A 21,211-nucleotide genomic window follows, 5' to 3' on the forward strand; every position below is an offset into this window, starting at 1 on the left:
GTCTTTCCCCCAGTGAATCTTCTTATGAAAGTTTTAAACAAACTCAGGACGTTCAAGGGTCAAGTGGCTCTAGTAGCCCCAGACTGGCCGAAGAGCAATTGGTATCCCCTAATTCTGGAACTGGGCCTTCGTCCTCTTCGGATCCCCAATCCCAGGCTCTCCCAGTCAGTACAAACGAAGACTGTGTTCGCTTCCTCAGGGATTCTCAAAACCCTAACTTTATGGATTTCATGAAGTTTGCGGCAAAAAGAGATGCGAATATTGACCCTCAGAATATTCTCTTCTTGGAATCCGATAAAAGGGATTCAACTTTGAGACAGTATGATGCTGCTGTCAAAAAGTTAGCAATCTTCCTGAGAGAATCTGATATTAGAATCATGACAGTTAATTCAGCTATATCCTTTTTCAGATCCTTATTTGAAAAAGGTTTAGCAGCTAGCACGATTACGACAAACAAGTCAGCCTTGAAAAAGATATTTCAATTTGGGTTCAACATAGACTTGACGGATTCCTACTTCTCGTCTATTCCTAAGGCATGTGCTAGACTTAGACCTTCTGTAAGGCCTACGTCAGTTTCATGGTTCTTAAACGATGTTCTAAAACTGGCTTCAGAAACCGATAATGACACATGCTCGTTTATAATGCTCTTAAGGAAAACCCTGTTTTTATTAAGCTTAGCTTCAGGAGCAAGAATTTCAGAACTGTCGGCTTTATCCAGAGATCCGGATCATATTCAATTCCTTCCCACAGGGGAAGTCCTACTTTCTCCGGAACGTAGCTTTTTAGCAAAGAATGAAGATCCTTTGATGAGGTGGGAACCTTGGAAGGTACTACCCCTTCCACAAGATGTATCTCTTTGCCCAGTTACAACCTTACGAGCCCTTTCTGTCCAGGACCTCCATCGCCTCATCGGGTCCCCTCTTTAAGAGAGGGAAAAAGGTGGAACTTTATCCATTAAAGGCATCAGGCAACAAATCCTGTACTTTATTAAGCAAGCCAATCCTGACTCTTTCCCGAAAGCACATGATGTCAGGGCAGTAGCCACCTCAATTAATTATTTCCAACACATGAACTTCGATGAGTTGAAAAAGTATACCGGATGGAAATCGCCGACAGTGTTCAAACGTCATTACCTTAAGTCCTTGGAAGCTCTGAAATTTTCAGCAGTAGCAGCGGGAAACATAGTTTCCCCTGATTCTAGTTAATTTGTAGTAGAAGATTCAGTCTCCTTTCTACCTGCTTCACCCAACAGTTCGTCTATTCCTACCGTGTTCATTTACATTCACCTGGTGTCTTAGCTGCTTTTATGATGATGTAGTGGGTGCCCCTTATTTTTTGCTAGGGACACTCACAGATGATTATGGATTTTGATCTCATGGATGTTACCCCCTTATTTTTATGCTAGGGGATACATCTCATTTATAATGGTTACGGGTTTTGTATATTAAGTCATATGCATTCCTTATATATTATCATTGTTGTTTAATTTGTTCATTTGATTATTTTAATTGCTATTATATTTTTGATACATGCCTTTACACAGATACCATTTTGTTACATGTAAGCCAATTTACCTCTGTACATATGTAAATTACCTTATGATAAGAAACATAAGCATATTTCTATTTCTATGTCACTGTGTATTTGTATCTTTTTAGCAATTATATTCTTTTTTATATTTACTTTATTTTTTATTTGAGACCTATTCTGATTTATTTTATTACTTTTGTTTACAATCTTGTGCTATTTCTCTGGTACGATTTCGCGCAGCGACACGAGCTGAGCCCAGAAAAGGGATTTTGACGTAAGGAAAAATCTATTTCTGGGCGATTGGCTCGTGTCGCCAGCGAAATCCCACCCTACCCATCCCTTCGCCCAAGATTGTCTGCTAACTTCAGGATGGCCACCAGAGGCGCAGCAGTCGGCAGCATGGGATGGAGTAGTAGTAGTACGAGCTGCTCACTCTGTGGGTCGGCTCTCCTCATGGAGGGTTTTTGTTGTGGGAGATTTCTATTGGTATTTGGCTCGTGGTAGTGGTCTCACTCGCCTAGTGTTCATACCGACACCCTCTTGGAGGGTGAGCGAGTCAGTTATACTGACCTTTTTCTTTATTTTATTTATTCTCTGGTATGTGTTAGTACATTTACCCTAGAAATAATAGATTAAAGGATATTTCGCTGGCGACACGAGCCAATCGCCCAGAAATAGATTTTTCCTTACGTCAAAATCCCTTTTCATATATAAAAATGGATATGTGTGTGTGTGTGCACGTGTGTGCCAGCATAACTCTGAAACACATTGGGCAATTTCAACCAAATTAGGTGTACATATGACTTACTATCTAGAAATCAGCATTGTGGGGGTGAGACATCACTAGCACCAAAAGGCACCAAAGAGGGTGGGGGTGAGAACGGCTTTCTAGAAACAGGGCTGGTTCTGCCTGTAGACTTAGTAACTAAGTAAACTCTACAAATTTATATTTCTAATTTTTGTATACATATGATTTGCTGTCTGGAAAAGAATACTGTTGGGGTAAGACATCAATGGCACCAAAGGGGATGGGTGTTGGGAAGGGGATGACAGAGAGAGAGGAAGCGAGAGAGAGAGAGAGAGTAGAGGGATGTTAGAGAGAAGAATGAGGGAGAGAGTCTGTGAGAGAGAGAGAGAGAGAGAGAGAGAGAGAGAGAGAGAGAGAGAGAGAGAGAGAGCGAGCACTAGGGAGAAGTGAGAGAGTAGAGTGGGTGTTAGGGAGGAAAAAGAGGGAAAAGCGAGGCAGGAAGAGCAAGAGTGAGTTTTTTTGGTTGTCATACAAGAGTTATCCTGGGCAGTGCCGGGTCGGTCAGTAAATAAGATATATAAATTCTTGAGACCTTGGATCTGCATATCCATGTGTAATACTACCAACTATTGCTGTTTTCATTTCTTTTTTCTTTTTTTATATGAGGGAATGAAGCAGCTGGGATGATTTGTGGCACACAGTAGCGCAAATCAATGGTAATGAATTTGTATGAAAACAGTTCTTTTCAATGACATTTTCAGTATCCTTGTGTCCCCAGCTGTATCAGTATTTTCTTTTCATTTTATGACATAGCTTCAGGTTAACATTGTATCTAAAAATGTGCCCTGTTGAATCACTGTGTATCAGTAATATATAATATTCATGGTAAATTACAATATATGAATGTTAAAACACAGCTCAAAAGTTTTTTTTATCTTACAGTGATAGCTTTAACCATCATTCTGATATCATTATTTATGTTTTGTCATTTTGACTATCGGTTAAATTGTTTGTCTTATGTATTTACTTTGCAGGTTGATCAAATTCGAGGAGAATTAGAAAAACAGATTCTTGAAGATTTCCATCGTGCTTTCCATGGGCCAAATGCACGACGATTTACTCCCACAAAAGAATTAGCCGAAGCTTGCCTAGTGGTTTCAGAGTTGGATCCAAAAGTCAAGTATGTAGTTTAAGATACTTACAGTTTTAACGTTGAGGTAAATTTCTTATGAAGAAATTGTCAGATGGCATTTTATTGTTATTTTGAATCTGGTCATAAATCAGAATTATTACATGGTTCAGAAATTATTTGTAAGTTTGGAATATTTAAAAGTTATACAAATGGAGAAGAATTTTTGTTCATGAAAGTTTTAATCCCTCACCTTAGTTTTTTATATAATGAGAAATGTGCTCTGAAGCGTTCATTATAATGCATATTCTTTTAAATTGTGAAGGTAGATATATTTATTTTTGAATGTGAAGAGTCTTGCAGTTACTCATTTTTCAGGCGAACAATCATTGAAGATGTAATTAAAACACAGTTAGCTGAATATGAAGTTCTGTTTGCTGGCGGAGAAAGTGATGCATGGTTAACAAAAGTAGATTTACGGCGGAAGTGGCTTCTTAAAACTGCTGTAGAATTTGAGAAGACTCTTGCCGCCATGTTTCCACCATCTTGGCAGGTATGTACTATCTTTATTAAGATTTCCAAGGTTCAGTTTAACCTTAAAAAAGTAAAATGTTCTGGACTACTGGCACATTTCATTAGTCATAGATATTGAACAGTTTTGCAAAAAGTTAACAAATTTCTTATTATTATTCAGAGGCAAGCAGTTCAGTGGAGTAAATTTACTGGGGCTGGAATGTTAGAATGAATTAAAATGCATGTTATTTTTTTTGTCAGAATTTCAGTGAAGTCTCAGTGAGACCATAAATAAATTTCATATGAGAACGAATGTATTTTGGTATACAAAGCACTAATTGCTGATCAAAATTGAGATTGTTCTTAAAACAAACATGGAACTGGAGACGAACTTCAGTTAAACAAGGCTAAGACATTATTGGCATTATTGTAAGCTTGACATAAAATTACAAAAGTACAGGCGGCCCTCGGTTAGCGGCAGGGGTTCCGTTCCTGGCCACCGACGCCAAGCGATTTTCGACGCTGAGCGATTTTAAAGCCTACGGCCGCCGCACACCTTCTTTCGAAACTCTAGACCAGTCAAAGGGGCCGTAATCCCACAACGGCGCAATAAGTAAAATTATATTTATGCAGTATAGTACTATAGAATTTACTGTACAGTGCATGTGGGTGTCTAGAGTATGTAAAGATATAATAAAGTTTATACAGTGTACAGGTAGCTGTAGTGTTCAGGTTACAATCATTAGTCTTACGATAGTTCGATTTTATGAGAGATCAAATTACAATGGCCTAACTTTATCCATCTTCTAGTTACATAAGTTCAATAACAGCAAAAGAGAATGATGAAAGTATGGTTTTAACGTTATACTCGTTGCGTGAACGTGTACAACCATGAACAACCGAACGAGAAAACTACTTTTTTTTTTTCTAAGTACAACCGAACTGGATAACATCTGTTTGGCTTGTATTTCGATCATCGTACTACAGTGCAACATTACCGTATTTGTTATAAATATAGATTAAAGATCAATCGGGAAATATACCGTTAAATTTAAACCTAGTTATAACATTAGCTGAGAAAACTGTTCAAGCTGCTAATGACTATTATCGTACATCGGCAACAAGGATAAAACTGCAGTAAACGTCTGCCATCACACACAACCATAGATAAAATTGGGATAAAATCATTTTAATCAAAACTACTGTGCTTGAAAGAACACATTTTACTGTTGGTTTCACGCCGATGTAAGATAAATAACGTAAAGTTCGTATTACGATGATATAAAGGATTACGTATTGCGAACGGAATCACGTAATTTTTTACGCAATAAACATGCCGCCAATGTAATCTGTTAACGAAAAAAATAGTAGTTCACATTCACAATGAGACATATTCAATAAATATTTCCACCTAAAAACACGCTGTATAAGGAAAAATAACTTTGTCTCTTATAAGTCAAGTATCTAGATATTCGTTTATGCTAACTAGAAGCAAGATCATTCGCTCAGAATTGCGTTATGGTGAAACAGACTCGTATTCATCAGCTGATTTCAAACCACAACATTGGCCGCTCCGCGGAATACGGGCTTAAGTTTGCCGTAGTATTTTAAAATACAATAATATGAGAATACATACAATATTCTTGGATACAGTGAAATAATGTATAACTTTTTAAAGGATTTATGGAAAAGATGCGTAATTAATAAAATAACACAATGCATTTTTCGGAACTGGCGGACAAGAACGAACATGAAAAACCATCCCCTGACAACGTGGAGCGTAGTTACAAAGGCTGCCTTAATTTTTATCTTCTTTCTGTACAAAAATGAAAATACCTTTACGCAATATATTTTCATACACATTGTAAACATAAAAGCATAAACATTTGAAAAATCGACACATCGATCGCTAAATTTGCACACCTTTTTTTTTTTTTTTTTTTTTTTTTTTTTTTTTTTTTTTTTTTTTAACTATATTTTTGGAATTTTGAGACGCGGCAGACAGCGGCAAAAAAAAATGCAAATTAGCGATCGATGCGTCGATTTTATAAATGTTTATGCTTTTTATGTTTTAAAATGTGTATGAAAATGTATTTACGAATAGGGTATTTTTATTTCTGTGCAGAAATATGATAAAAAGGCAGCTTTGAAACTCCCCTTCAAGTTATCGACTACGATGTGTTTTTCAAGTTCGTTCTTGTATGCCGCCGCGGCATACAAGAACGAACTTGAAAAACACATCGTAGTCGATAACTTGAAGGGGTTTCAAAAGCTGCCTTTTTATCATATTTCTGCACAGAAATAAAAATACCCTATTCGTAATACATTTTAAACATAAAAGCATAAACATTTATAAAATCAACTCATCGATCGCTAATTTGCATTTTTTTTAAATCGATATATTCGGAAGAGCGGCAGGCGGCGGCTTACAAGAAAGAACATGAAAAAACATCGTATTTGGTATCGTGAAGGGCAGTTTCAAAAGCTGCCTTTGTATCATATTTCTGTACAGAAATAAAAATGCCTTTCACGTAATACATTTTCACACACATTTTAAACAAAAGCATGAACAATTATGAATCGACACATCCATAGCTAAATTTGCACTTATGTAACTCGATATTTTCGGCATAGAACAGCGTCAGAGGCATATATTTTACCCTAATACCTACGTAATAACTCTCCATAAAATTTGTTAATATAATTTGCATAACCTTTATGGTCTGAACGGCATTTCTACATATGTATGAACTCGTTAGACAACGGCGCTAGCGGCGCTGTTAACTGAAATTTGTGCCGTAAAGATACCTTTAAAATGCCTTATTTTTTTAATGAATATTTTTGACGACCGCCGTAAAACCGATTCGCCGTTGAGTGATTGCGCCGTTAACCGCGGGCCGCCTGTATAGAATAAAAGTGTCATTAATTTTTAAGAATTTTTTATATATTGTTACTGTTATTGATAAATGGTGTAATAAGACCACTTACTTGACATTGTTAACTCATAGGGCTGTCCTGAAAGGCACTCAGAATAAGTAAAAGTATGAAAAGGAAGAATTATTAAGAATGAAGTATGTGATAACTTAGAAAACCTGAAGAGTCAAATGTAAATTACCGTATTGTCTAATTGATAAAATAAATTATAAGTACATAAAATAAGGTTTTGAAATAAAAGTAGATAATAAGAGGTGCATGACAATAACATAGGAGAACAAAAAAGAAACATTTTGAACAATTCGTTTAATAAACATCAAGCTTCGAGATACACAAGAGAAGTGGGAAGTACGCAGAGTTGACAGGTAAAGCCAGGGCAATGCTGGATTCAAATCAGCAAAAGGGTGCATGAGTTGCATAAATTCTTTTAATATTCCATCATGGTTCCCTTTTTTAATCTTCTGAAAATTAAAATATATTAATGTAATGAATATGAACAAACTCAAAACATGACTTAACCCTTAAACGCGGAGCCGGTATTTCCGAAAGTGTCTCCCGTATGCCAGCGGCGTTCGCGAGTGAGCGCCGAAGCAGAAAAAAGAATGTTTGGCTCCTTTTTTTGTCATTGCCTGAAGTTTAGTATGCAACCATCAGAAATGAAGAAAATATCATTATCATATACAAATATTGGAATATATGACAGTGTGAAAAAAATTTCATATATAATTGTATACAAATTGCCCTGTGAGCAAAATGGTTAAAGCTAATGAGTTAATTATTTTTTCGTCATATTGTACACTAAATTGCAATAATTTTGGTATATAACAAATTGTGAAACGATGAAAGCAACACAGAGAAAATATTATCACAATATGATGCATGAATTCGTAACGCGCGGACGTAAAAAAAAGCTGTTTTTAAAAATTTACCATAAATCGAAATATTGTGCTAGAGACTTCCCGTTTGTTGCAAAAGAAAAGTAATTGATTGAATATTACTAGACTGTAAGTTTTGTAACTTACAATTGCAGTTTTCGACCATTTCGGTCGAGTTAAAATTGACCGAAGGTCAAATTTTTTCTATTTATCGTTATTTATATAAAAATATTTCAAAACTGATAAAAGCTACAACCAAGGGTTATTTGTTGTTGTATTCTACATAAAATTGCGCACATTTTCATATATAAAACTTTATGTAACGGCTAATTTAAAATGGTGCAAACATTACGACAATCGGACAAACAATTTATGATTTTTTTCGGAAGTTACCGCGTGGACGTAAGGAAAATGTTTTTTTCATAAATTCACCATAAATCGAAATATTGTGCTAGAGACTTCCAATTTGCTGAAAAGTAAAGGTAAATGATTGAATATTACTAGAATGTAAGAGTTTTATCTTACAATTACGTTTTTCGACCATTTGGGTCGAGTCAAATTTGACCAAGGGTTGATATTTTGGCCCCTATCTTTATTTATATGAAAATATTTCAAAGCTGATGGAAGCTACAACCATGGGTTGTTTTCGTTGTATTCTACATGAAATTGTGCACATTTTCATTTATAAAAATTTATGTAAAGGCTAATATAAAACTGTGTAAAAATTACGACAATGGGACAAAAAAATTTAGATTTTTTTGGCAGTTACCACGTGGACGTAGGAAAAAGTTTTTTTCTAAAATTCACCATAAATCGAAATATTGTGCTTGAGACTTCCAATTTGTTGCAAAATGAAGGTAAATGATTGATTATTACTAGAATCTAAGAGTTTTAGCTTACAATTACAGTTTTCGACCATTTCGGTCGAGTCAAAGTTGACCGAAGTTTGAAATTTTGGCACTTATCATTATTTATATGAAAATATTTCAAAACTGATAAAAGCTACAACCATGGGTTGTTTTTTGTTGTATTCTACATGAAATTGCACACATTTCCATTTATAAAACTTTATGTAACAGCTAATTTAAAATGGTGCAAACATTACGACAAACGGATGAAAAATTTTATGATTTTTTGGAAGAGTTACCGTGCAGATGTAGGGAAAAAGTTTTTTTCATAAATTTACAATAAATCGAAAAATTGGGCTAGAGACTTCCAATTTGTTGAAAAATGAAGTTAAATGATTGAATATTACTAGAATATAAGAGTTTTAGCTTGCAATTGCGTTTTTCGACCATTTCGGTAGAGTCAAAGTTGACCGAAGGTTGAAATTTTGGCACTTATCGTTATTTATATGAAAATATTTCAAAACTGATGAAAGCTACAACCATGAGTTGTTTTTTGTTGTATACTACATGAAATTGCGCACGTTTTCATATATGATACTCTATGTAACGGCTAATATAAAATGGTGCAAAAATTATGTCAGTGACAAAATAATTTCTGAGATGTGTCGCTGATGCTTTTTATTGCGAGAAGAAAGAAATTCGCGCTTGTGGGCCTGGGTAACGATTGTAAACAAAATAACAGCTTGATCCGTGAGCTCCCAGCATCCCCCAAGGAGCATGATTCAAAAGTTTTTGCCTAGTAGGCCTATAACTATTTTTCCGTGAATTTAAAAAAAAAAAAAATTTGTCAACGTACTATACGTCGGTTCGGCACCCGACAGACAATTTTCGTCGACGTTTAATACGTCCAATCGGTGTTAAAGGGTTAATAGCCATTTTACTCGGATAAAGTACTATTCTAAGGTTTCTAGGTATACTGTGCCCTTCATATATAGTAGATGGTAATAAATCAAAAGGCAAAGGTCAGAGCCTTTATTATATAGTTAAAGAATTTGTGAAATACGTATGTGAAATACAATTGACCCTCGTTAAGATGGACTAATATGTGGCCTAGGGTGTCTGCCTTAAATGATTGTCCGGTTTAACTGGCTGTACCTATATAGATACCCATGAATGCCTGTAAATATACAGCATTTCGATATTTTTATAAAGAGCATGAATAATAAACCAATGAAGAAACATTTGAATGAAACCGTATAGTAAAAGATGAAACGTGAAGAATAAAACATGATAAAAATGATAGAATTCAGCCACAAGTAGATGCCTAGGCTGAGACATGAACACGTAATTGGATAATCAGACATTACTACTGCAGCAAAAACTTGTTCTTTTTTTCATGTTTTTTTTCCCATGATAGTTGTTTATTCATTATAGTTTTTTATTATTTATATTAATGGTATACTGTTAAATGAATGTGAGATCATTAAGATCACCAGTAATAAAATACGTAGTGGGACAATTGAGACCATATGTTCATTATCACATTTTGTTTTCAACAAAAGCATTCTGTAAAACACTAAAATATACATGATCCAAATAATTGTAATTCAACTTGTGAATTTAACAATAAGTAAGGCTATAAATACATTTCATCATATTGATCTTCGAGAGGGTTGTTCTTTATGTTGTTACTAATGTTGTCAACAGTTTGTAGTCATATTTTGTGACTCAAATGTTTTAATGGATCAGAATTAGAGGACTGTCATTGACTTCCAGATCGATATGGCAACCAGCCAGCCAGTCAAGTTTTTTAGCTGTAGTATTCTGTCTTTAAGTGCTTGTGTTTTGAATATAATACATAGTTTTTAATACTAGTGTATGTATTTTACTGATTTTATAAAGAATAGAATGAATACCTTCTTTCAAAATTTTTGAAATATGAAAGATGATAAAAATTATGATAGAAATTAACTGCATAGAGGAACTGACAATTTCTCTCTCTCTCTCTCTCTCCTCTCCTCTCTCCTCTCTCTCTCCTCTCTCTCTCTCTCTCTCATTCTCTCGCTCTCTCCCTTCCCATTAAGTCATCTCTCTCTCTCATCTCTCCTTCTCGTCTCGTCTCTCTCTCTCTCTCTCTCTCTCCTCTCATCATGTCATTTGTTCTTTCTTAAAAACATACAAAGCATCGTACTGTAGCTACCAGTCAGGCAGCAGATAGGTAAAACTGTTGGCTATTGTACTTCCTACCCATCCAGATAATAGTGTGTCATAATGACCATATGTAGTGCCACAAGTTAAATCAGTTAAAAGTTAGAATTATTTTAGTTTAGTACAGTATAAATACAGAACTGTTTATAAAAATATAAATGAAAAGTTTGTTTACCTGTGGTCAAAATAAAGAAAATCGGTACACAACGAGCAGAGGAATAGTAACTACATAGTAACTACCTTGATTCGTGGATGAATGCTATTACTTAAATTAAATCGGCTGACTCTCTTACGTGTCCGTCTTATCCGATATCTGGATTTATGGGGGCCGGTTTAATGAGGGTCGAGTAGTTATAATTGAGAAGAAATTTTAATTTCTGTTCAAAACTAAATTTGCTAATTGTAAGAGCTTCCCTGTAAGAAAACTTGATACATTGTGTCACTGACTTATGGCATATTTGATCTTACAGAGTTTTTTAGTGCCATTAACAGCGTTTTACAGCACAGTAACTTGATGTTGCATCAAGTTACGGCGCCATAAGCACTGTCAAGTGCTAACAGCAAGAATAGTCATTAGGCATCAAGTTAACAGCACTTATGGTGCTGTAACCAAACCTCAAGTTACAGTGCCATAAGCACTGTTAAAGACAAAACACCGACTTATGGCAAAAATAAATTTCAATGCGGACTTAGAACGGATACCCCGCCAAAAATTTAGGACCTACTAAATATGATGTGCTAACAGAGGAAGACCATTATGGATCAGTGGGGTGACCAAAAGCTGGTAGTTAAATATAAAGTCAGCTGTGTCTATACATTAGCGAATTTACAGAATTATGAAGACATGGTCCCAAAGGTCATATTACTTGGTTTGCAAGATGTAAATAATCAAAGCCCTTTTACATCAAAATCCATTTTTGACATAAATTTTAACTAAATTTTATTACTACAGATTTTTTTCAAGAACTGCAGGATATATAGACAAGGCATAAAACAGGACATCCCTATTATATAATCATAATAAAATAGATCATCAATAAGTCTTTAGGTAAAACTTATCTTCATCCTCCATCTGTAAGGTCAATGGTTTAATGTTTCCAGAGCATTTTTATTGGCGTTTGCTGTAACGGTTCTTTATCCCTTCTCATTTTGTGCCCAAATCGTCTCTATCTGTTTACCATCCACTGAACACTACATCTCTGTCACTTCTTCATTCACAATATGATTGTCTCACTGCGCTCTGGCCAAGAATCTGCATTCTATGGTCAGGCCTTTTCAAAAAGTTTCTTATTTCTTTGCCAGTGCCATTGTGAGCTGTATGAAGTATTTCCATCCGTATGCATTCATCATAAGTTAACTTCCCTTTGGTTCAGGTGTGGAGTGATAATTACCAGTTATCATTTGTTGGGCTACCAATAATCTTCTTACTAATATCAAGGATAATGCAGTTCTTGGTCTGCTTTAGTAAACATGCCTTTCTTTTGTTCGTTCAGGGGAGATCTTATGATGATGTTTCATATCCTTTACAGAACTGCGCCCCCTGATCCCAACTCCTTGACAAGGTGGGGGGCTTAGGGATCCACTGCAGAGAGAGTATGCCCCCTTTACGCCTACTCTCTCTGCTGTGGATCCAACTGAACATTGGGACCGTTAACTCCTTTACTCCTCCTCCTTATAAATTATCCCCTTTCCCTTCTTCTTTCGTTGACGACCCTGGCATGATTTTGGACTATTGAATTGACAGCTCTTTTAACTTGATGGAGGGTGGAGTTGGATGGCATGCCTCTCCACCCGTAAAACTAGAGTACCTGACGTGGTTGAGCGAGGGGAAATTTTTAAGTCAAGCCATGCCCACAGTGCTGGGTCCGATCTCATGGGACTGACGACCCTTAAGGCACTGTGGGTATGGCGTATATCCAGGTGAGGGACCCAGGGCAGTTACCAGTGTGTGTAACGGCATTGCCCCTCCCCCGGTTGGGCCTCCTTGGTGAGAGGGACCTCATCCTGGATGAAATTTTTTTAATACTATATATGGAGAAAAAAATTAACCTCACGACGACTTATGGCATGGCAATGGACTGTTCTCAGGATAACTCAAATAATGAAAATCAGAGTGGTATTAAGACATTATTACCATACAATAAACCCAAAAGAAATAGATATCGCCAGGACCCAACCTTGATTCACTTTGATTCTCTCTTTGGGGAGTCAAACTGGTCAAGGTTTTTGAACTTAGAAGCTGACAAAGATATATCTTTATTAAAATTAGAAAATTACCTATTGAATCGATGCCCATCGCAAGAGATGAGCATAAGACAAATTAAAAAAGGGAAAAAAAGGGAATGGTTGGTTGAAACAACAACCAAAAACCAATCGGAAAATTATCAATGTATAAAAAATATAGATAACATAAATATAAAGGTTACAAGGCATGATACAATGAACAGTGTGCAAGGCACAGTAGTAGTACCAAATCTTGAGGATGAAACATTAGATAGATTAATACTTTTAGATTCATTAAAGAAAAGGTACAATAATGTTGAAGACTGCGAAGTATATGAGGTCCCAAGCAGGAAAGACAAAAGTCAAACTATCAAAATAGCCAAGATAAAGTTCAGTGGCCAAACCTTACCCTTAAAAATTAAAATGCTAGGATTAAATAGGGAACTAAGACCTTATGTTCCTAAACCTATGCAATGCAAGAACTGTTGCAAATATGGTCATACAGCAATTAAGTGCAGGAATATTTATAGATGTGCCTTTTGCAGCTCACAGGACCATAAAACACGCTGGGACTGTGGCCAACCCAAATGCGTAAATTGTGGATTAGAACATCATGCCAGATCTAAATTGTGTGCGTTCTATATCTACAATACAGAACTTAAATTACTACAAGAACGAACTGGAATGACGATAAGAGAAGCAAAGTTAGAACTGAAAGTGAGAGGATTAAATGACCCAGCTAAGAAATTTAGGTATGCAGACACCTCAAAGTCAAGCAATACCAGAACTGAGACAAATGATAATAATAGAAATAAAGAAATACCACCACAAAAAATACAAGATGAAAAGAACTCTTCAAACATACATAATATTACGACTGTGGAAAATCGATGTAGCTCTTTATCGGAAATTGAAATAGATAATGACATAGAGGAAAACAAAGAAGAATTAAAATCACAAGAATGTGAAAAAACAGATAATACTACTCGAAAGAGGCAACTGGATAAGAACCCCACCTAATTCCACCAAACAAGTCTGTAAAAAGATAAATAACCCACCAATCTCGCCGAAAAAGCTAAAGTTCAGAAACAAAACACTAATATTCCACTGTCTCCCATAGTAACAATAGTACCTCTAGGAACCGAATCACAAAATTCAGATGAAATGGAAAACCAAAATACAGGTCACTTCAGTGAAAACGAAGAAATTCAACCATCACCAATTATAGGCGCCACAGGAAAAAACAAGGAAAAACAACAAACTGAGAAACATGAAGATACATGCGGCTGCAGTAAATGCTTTATAGCAATGTGCCACAAAAATAAGACTATAACTAAAGACAGCCTAACCAACACCATAAGAAATTTCGTGAGGAATAGGAGTAAGGAAAAAACAAACATCAAATCTCATGAAGAAGGTTGTATGTGTATTGAACACTTAGAATATTACAAAGAGAAACACATCAGTGTTGTAGATAATATTCTAAAGAAAATCAAAATGGAAAAATCAAATCAAGATAGTAAAAAAGTAACAGTTAACGAAAGTAAGATTCAAACTACAACAAAATATGAATCAAGACCTACAAAAATACAAATTAACTTATAAAAAATTTTAAGAAAATATGAGCTTTAATAATCTAGGGTAATTTGACCACTTATATTACACCATTCAATCGTTATATAATTCAATGGAATATAAATGGATTATTAACGAGAATGCACTTAGGGGAAGTCCAACGACTTATTAGCGAACATGAACCATGATTATATGTATACAACACATATGAAAACGTGTTCCAAAAATAGGTAAATATCTATTAGCTACAACATCACAGGAAAATGAAAATAATTTAGGAACAGCAATATATGTCCATAATAAAATTATATACGACAAATTAGATATAGTAGATTACACTGAATTGCAAATTTCAGCAATAACAGTGAAAATAGAAAATAATGTGTTTGATATAATTAACTTATACAATCAGCCTAATAAAAAGTATGATTTAAACAAATTACAGAAAATAATAAAAGAGTTTAAGAATCCAATATTAATTGTAGGAGATTTCAATGCGCATAACTCAATATGGGATTATAACAACATTACTCCAGATAAAGATGGAGCAAAAATAGAAAACTTAATGAACGCTAATAATCTTTGTTGTCTGAATGACAGCGAAGTAAATACATATTATTCCAGAACCCATGGAACATTTTCCACAGTAGATGTCACCCTTTGTTCAACAAATATAGTTGACAGACTAGATTGGAATATATGTGATGACTCCTACTCAAGTGACCATTTTCCCATAATAATATCCTTATTAAATAATGAACCAAAACCATATTCTCCACATTACAACATGCAAAAAGCAGATTGGGACATTTTTTACTTTCATACCGATAAAATACCGCCCTATGATTATTTGAGAAATCACAATGAGACGAACGATTTCATTGTGTCCTTCATTAAAAAGGCAGCAGACAAAGCTATTCCACATTCAAAACCCCATAATAAAAAAACTTAGTCCCCTGGTGGTCAGATGATCTAACTGAATTAGTACGAGAAAAACACTCTCTAGCAAGAAGGTTAGATACTCTAAACAGAAGATTCAATAAAGTTAATAAATAAAAACAAAACCATTCACAGAAGAAAATATAATAAAATTGACAATTTTACTATTAGAAATAGATGTATTAAAACCTTTATATAATAAAATATCAGCCAAATTTAGAAAAGAAGTAATAAAAGGTAAAATAATATCTTGGAGGTCCTATGTGTCAGAAATAACAAGCGAAACATCCATTCAAAAAGTATGGGAAAAATTCAGAAAAATAAATGGAACAAACATTAGACCACCCAGACAAGCTATATTAGATAATGGAAATAAAATTTTAGATCCCTTCGAAATAAGTAACATACTTGGGCAAGTTTTGCCAAAATAAGTAGTGACGAAAATCTAGACAAACATTTTTAAAAAGTAAAAAACAAAGCAGAGTCTATTATACTTAATTTTGAGACAAAGGAAGATATATATTATAATAAAAAGTTCAATATGGAAGAGTTAGAATATGCTCTCTTGAACAGTAATAAATCTGCCCCTGGAGGAGATGATGTTTGCTTTGAGATGATTTGCCACCTAGCACCTTTGGCAAAATCATACTTATTAAAATTTTACAATCATTTATGGCTCCAAAACTTGTTTCCAGACAAATGGCGAATGCAATAATAATTCCTATACCCAAACCAGGAAAAGATGCTAGTAATGTGAATAATTATAGACCTATCTCATTAACAAGTTGTATATGCAAGTTATTGGAGAAAATGGTAAATGCACGACTTACATGGCACATTCGTGAAAATAAAATTTTAAGTCCTACACAGTTTGGTTCACAACGTAATAGGTCTACATTAGATTCTCTGTGTAGTTTGGAAGACCATATACGTAGAGGATTTGAAAGAAAACAAATTACAATAGCTGTCTTTTTTGACATTCAAAAGGCATACGACACTACATGGAGGTATGCAATATTAAAATCTTTACATAATAATAACATCCGCGGGCCATCTTCCTAATTTATTAAAAACTTTATGACTGACCGCACTTTTCAGGTGAGAATAGATAATGTTTTTTCCAAAATATTTCCACTTGAAAATGGAGTACCACAAGGTAGCGTCCTTAGTGGTACTTTGTTCACATTGGCAATTAACAACATCAGTAACATGCTACCGGTTGGAATTAAGAGTAATTTGTATATGGATGATTTTGCAATATATTACACAGCATCACGCATAAAACATGCAGAAAGAATTATTAATAAAACTATAATAAAAATAGATGAATGGGCCTCATCAGTAGGATTTAGATTTTCCATAGAAAAAACCCAAGCGGTCATTTTTTATAAAAGTAAAATTTGGAAAAAAGGTGAAGAAGCAGAATTAAAAATGAGAAACCATAATATACCAATTAGCCAAACTGCAAAATTTTTAAGTTTAATATTTGATGCACACATCAACTGGAAAGCCCATATAACTTACATAAAATCGAAATGCAAAAGAGCATTAAACCTAATTAAAAAACTTTCTCACACAAATTGGGGAGCTGATAGACATACTCTTACTATACTTTATAAAGCAACAGTGCTATCAATTATTGATTATGGAAGTGAAATATATGGGTCAGCTTCAGAAGCAGCACTGAAAATATTAAACCCAATTCACAACGAAGGCCTAAGAATATGCACAGGAGCATTTAGATCCTCACCAGTCTCCTCTGTACAAGTTGAATGCGGCGAACTGCCACTATCCCTCCATAGAGAATTCATAACCATGAAAAATGCATTAAGAATCAAGGCAAGTGATTCACCAACTAAAAGTCTATTTGAGTTAAGAGATGTCTTTATAAACAATCATTCACCACCTTTCCCAATTAGAACTAATAGACTGTTCGAGTCATTATATATAAATATACAAGTACCTCCAATAGTAAAGTTACCACCCCATTGGACTATGATTAAAGTAAAGACTTGCACTCACTTGAAATATTTATCAAAAAGTTCCATATATACCCCAGAACACCATAAACAAAAAACCATAGAACATATAAGACAAAAAAGTTCACATTATGCAATATATACCGACGGGTCCAAATCGCAACATGGCGTAGGATATGCAGCTATATCGCAGAACAAAACATATCAATTTTCTTTACCCAATCATGCCTCAGTCTTCACAGCAGAGTTGTGTGCAATTAAAGTAGCTATCAAAATTATAAAGCAAACTTCAATTAATAATTTTGTGATTTTTAGTGACTCGAGAAGTGCCATAGAAGCTCTTCAGAATTACAATCCAAAAAATAATATTGTATAGCAGCAAATTCAATTTGAACTCCACAAATTATATAAAAAATGGCAAAAATATTGAAATATGTTGGATCCCTGCTCATGTGGGATAAGAGGAAATGAAGAGGCTGATAAAGCAGCTAAAGAAGCAGTCCAAATGATAAAAGCAAATGTAAACATCCCCACCAGTGATTATATAAGATATATAAAAACAATAATTGTAAATAAATGGCAAAACGTATGGGCTGAAGAGCCTGAAAATAATAAATTAAAACAAATAAAACAGGATGTTAACAAATGGAGTTCAGCATATCAAAGAGAGAGACATGCTCAAGTAATCCTGACACGCCTCCGTATAGGCCACACTCGTCTGACACACGGGCACTTGATGAGCAACCCACGCGACCCTGCTCCAGAGTGTTCAGAGTGCAAGGAGTTGGTAACAGTCAGACATGTCTTGTGTGAGTGTCCAAAGTATGACCAGCAGAGACTGTTAACTTTTGGAAATAAAACAATAAAAGAAATTTTGACAGAATCTTTTACATTTTCAGTAGTTCCAATTTTGACTTTTCTGAGGAACTGCAATTTAATTGATAAAATATAAGTTTTTTTTTAGTGAATTTTAAAACAAAATTTCAAAAATTTAAAACTTAATTCCGAATTTTAATATACCGTTTTAGTATGTATGTAAGGGAACATGAGTAAATGTATTTATTGTGTGTGTGTTCTAGTATGAAAGCGTTTGCCTTTGTGCAATTTTTTTTATTTATCCTGAATGACCAATTTGGTCCCAGTTCTGGCATTTTATCTAATCCTTCGGGCCAGCCCTAGGAGAGCTGAAAATCAGCTCAGTGGTCTGGTAAAACTACTTTTATAATAATAATAATACAGAACTGCGTTATCTTCCCAAATGGTGAACAGCTATGCAAGTATGCAGTATTTTCTGAATGCTTGCAAGATGGATAACCATAACTCCTTATGTATCTCAGGCCTGAAAGTAAAATAGGAAAATATTGATCACTAACCATGAAAGCATTGACAGGCCCAGTTATATATAGTATACAGTGTATGCACTACATATATATTTTTTGTCAGAAGGAAACGAGTTACTGCACTATGCAATGTATTTACTTCCTGATTCCCTCAATGAATTGAAAGGGGGTGGGGGGCCATTTGGTGGATACCAGAGGCTTATGTGATTAGGGCTGAAAGAGCATGAATAAGAAAAATAAACAGGATCTCTTTTGGGCAATGAGAGACAGGTTAAAATGCAAGGGCATCATTGGCCTTGATTTAATCAAGAATTAGTGCAAAAGTAGTACACCTCATATTCCCATTATAACAATAGCTAATGGAGAAAATATAAATATAAAGCCTAAATAGATACTGTACTTTATTTGGTCACTTATTGTGATTTGAAATAAGTTTTGTTGTGCACAAATATGTTGATTTATCATAAAAGTAATTTGTGTTTCAGGTTCCTGCAAGACTTGCCCTTTCATTCTGTGAAGTAACAAGATCTCAGCTCTCTCATGCAATGGAGCTTAGATCACAAGATATTGATGTTGGAACACTTCTTCATGCTCATAAGGTTGGTATTCTAATTTTTGATATGGTAGGTGGAAATTTAGTCTCAATGTTTCAAGAATTGTTTACATGTGTATTGATGAAAATAAGAGGTTTTCAAGAAGCTTTTATTGAAAACTTCAAAATGTTTGGTGTCCCTTTAAATAAGCAGTGTCTTCAATATTGTTAATAGGGGATACTTATGCTGTATTATAGTACTAGGAATGGTGAAGAAGAATTATGTGAATGGATGGTAACTTAGAAGTTGTTCATTTCCCCTCTCAGATATTGCTGTAAAGACTAGATGAAATTGTTTATTGTGTCACACTTGTAAATTGAGCTTACTTCACTACAACTCCATCAGTTTTATCTTAACCACATTTATAGTCTCAGGAGTCCCGATTTACAGTCCTTTGTCTTCCAGATGGAAGACAAGCAATAGTTCAGGAACCATTGATAAAAACCAACTTCTTCTTGATTTATGTTTTTGTACTGAATGCAGCTCCGCCTTACTCTCATCAGCTTTCTTCAGCAGGCTCTGCAATATTTAATTGTTAACTTCATTACATCTTTGTCATTATCTTTTGCATTCATAATGGTATTTTATCAACTCTTCTAATTTTCTAGCGAAATAATGCGAGTACTGTAAGACCTTCATTTCTTGCTTTTTTGTAACAGTAGTCTTACTTTGTCCACTTCAGTCTTATCAGTGACATGATTACAATCAGGTATTTCTGCCAATTGTATTGTTATTTAAGTCCCCAGGCAAAGTTGTGGTAGTCCCTGATTAATAACCTAGCATCCTAGAGAAGTTGTTCCCACGCAACTGCTTCACATAACTATTGGAACATGAAGAGGGTGATAAAGCACATTGAGGAGAATCCTCAAAGGATAATTCTTCCTCTTAAACAGAAACTCTTTTGTTCTTACAAGGTTTGGCAAAGCACTGATTGAATCTGCTTGTAAAACTTTATTCCTGGGCCTCACCTTGAAAACAGTTCCTGCTATAATTTGCCTTTTTGAGACAAATTATTGTACAGCATGGTCTGTCAAGCAGTTACCTTTGCTAGAGGTTGGTCATTTGTAAGAATATAGTTTACTCCAGATTGTGATAGAGAGCCATATATCAAGTAGTCCAAGACTGTAATGCCACACCTTTTGCTGTCTGTATTTGTTATCAACTACCAGCAACAAGATGACTCCTCCACTCTTTCTTGTGAAGGCCATGACCGTTCCTGCAGGAGGAGCTTGATCTTCTGGAAAAAATTTTCATTTGGTTGAGATGGGTAATTCCTTGTGCATAAAGAAATGTATGAAGACAAGGCAAGACAGTCAAGAGTGAAAGTTCTTTTGATTAGTCCCCCCTTGACGTTCACTGGTTTTTAAGAAAACAGACTAGAAATTTTGCTTGTTGGCACATGGAGATGTCAGTCTCTTTGGAAATTTTAATCTGAGGAATATCATGCTTAAATGAATGGGTTCACACTCATTCTGGGCCATTATATAGAATGATTTTGACCTTTTTCACTTACAGTGGAAAATTCATCCATTGTCTGCATATTCATTCTTCATTCATCCTTCATGTTTGTACATTTGACTGTTATGTGAATTTACATATGTGTAATGTTAACCCTCTTACGCCGGAGAGTAAATAAAAAATTGTCTCCCGTGTGCCGGAGGGGTTTCGGAGTGAGCGCGGAAGCAGAAAAAATATTTTTTTCAAAAAATCACACGCGCTTAGTTTTCAAGATTAAGAGTTCATTTTTGGCTCCTTTTTTTTGTCATTGCCTGAAGTT

At 34.9% G+C, this 21,211-nt stretch overlaps 1 protein-coding gene across 4 annotated transcripts in view; it reads left to right on the forward strand.

Moving 5' to 3' along the window:
* The window catches only part of LOC135208425 (vacuolar protein sorting-associated protein 53 homolog), a 308,005-nt gene that overhangs the window by 218,327 nt on the left and 68,467 nt on the right, over positions 1 to 21,211 (forward strand). For all 4 annotated transcript variants that reach the window (XM_064240578.1, XM_064240579.1, XM_064240575.1 and 1 more), the window contains 3 exons: positions 3,313 to 3,458; positions 3,786 to 3,960; positions 19,327 to 19,440. In XM_064240578.1, the coding sequence (XP_064096648.1) occupies positions 3,313 to 3,458; positions 3,786 to 3,960; positions 19,327 to 19,440 (435 nt within the window). The remainder of the gene's footprint in view (positions 1 to 3,312; positions 3,459 to 3,785; positions 3,961 to 19,326; positions 19,441 to 21,211) is intronic.

The sequence above is a fragment of the Macrobrachium nipponense genome, chromosome 35 (assembly GCF_015104395.2).
Source record: "Macrobrachium nipponense isolate FS-2020 chromosome 35, ASM1510439v2, whole genome shotgun sequence".
NCBI classification, from domain to species: domain Eukaryota; kingdom Metazoa; phylum Arthropoda; class Malacostraca; order Decapoda; family Palaemonidae; genus Macrobrachium; species Macrobrachium nipponense.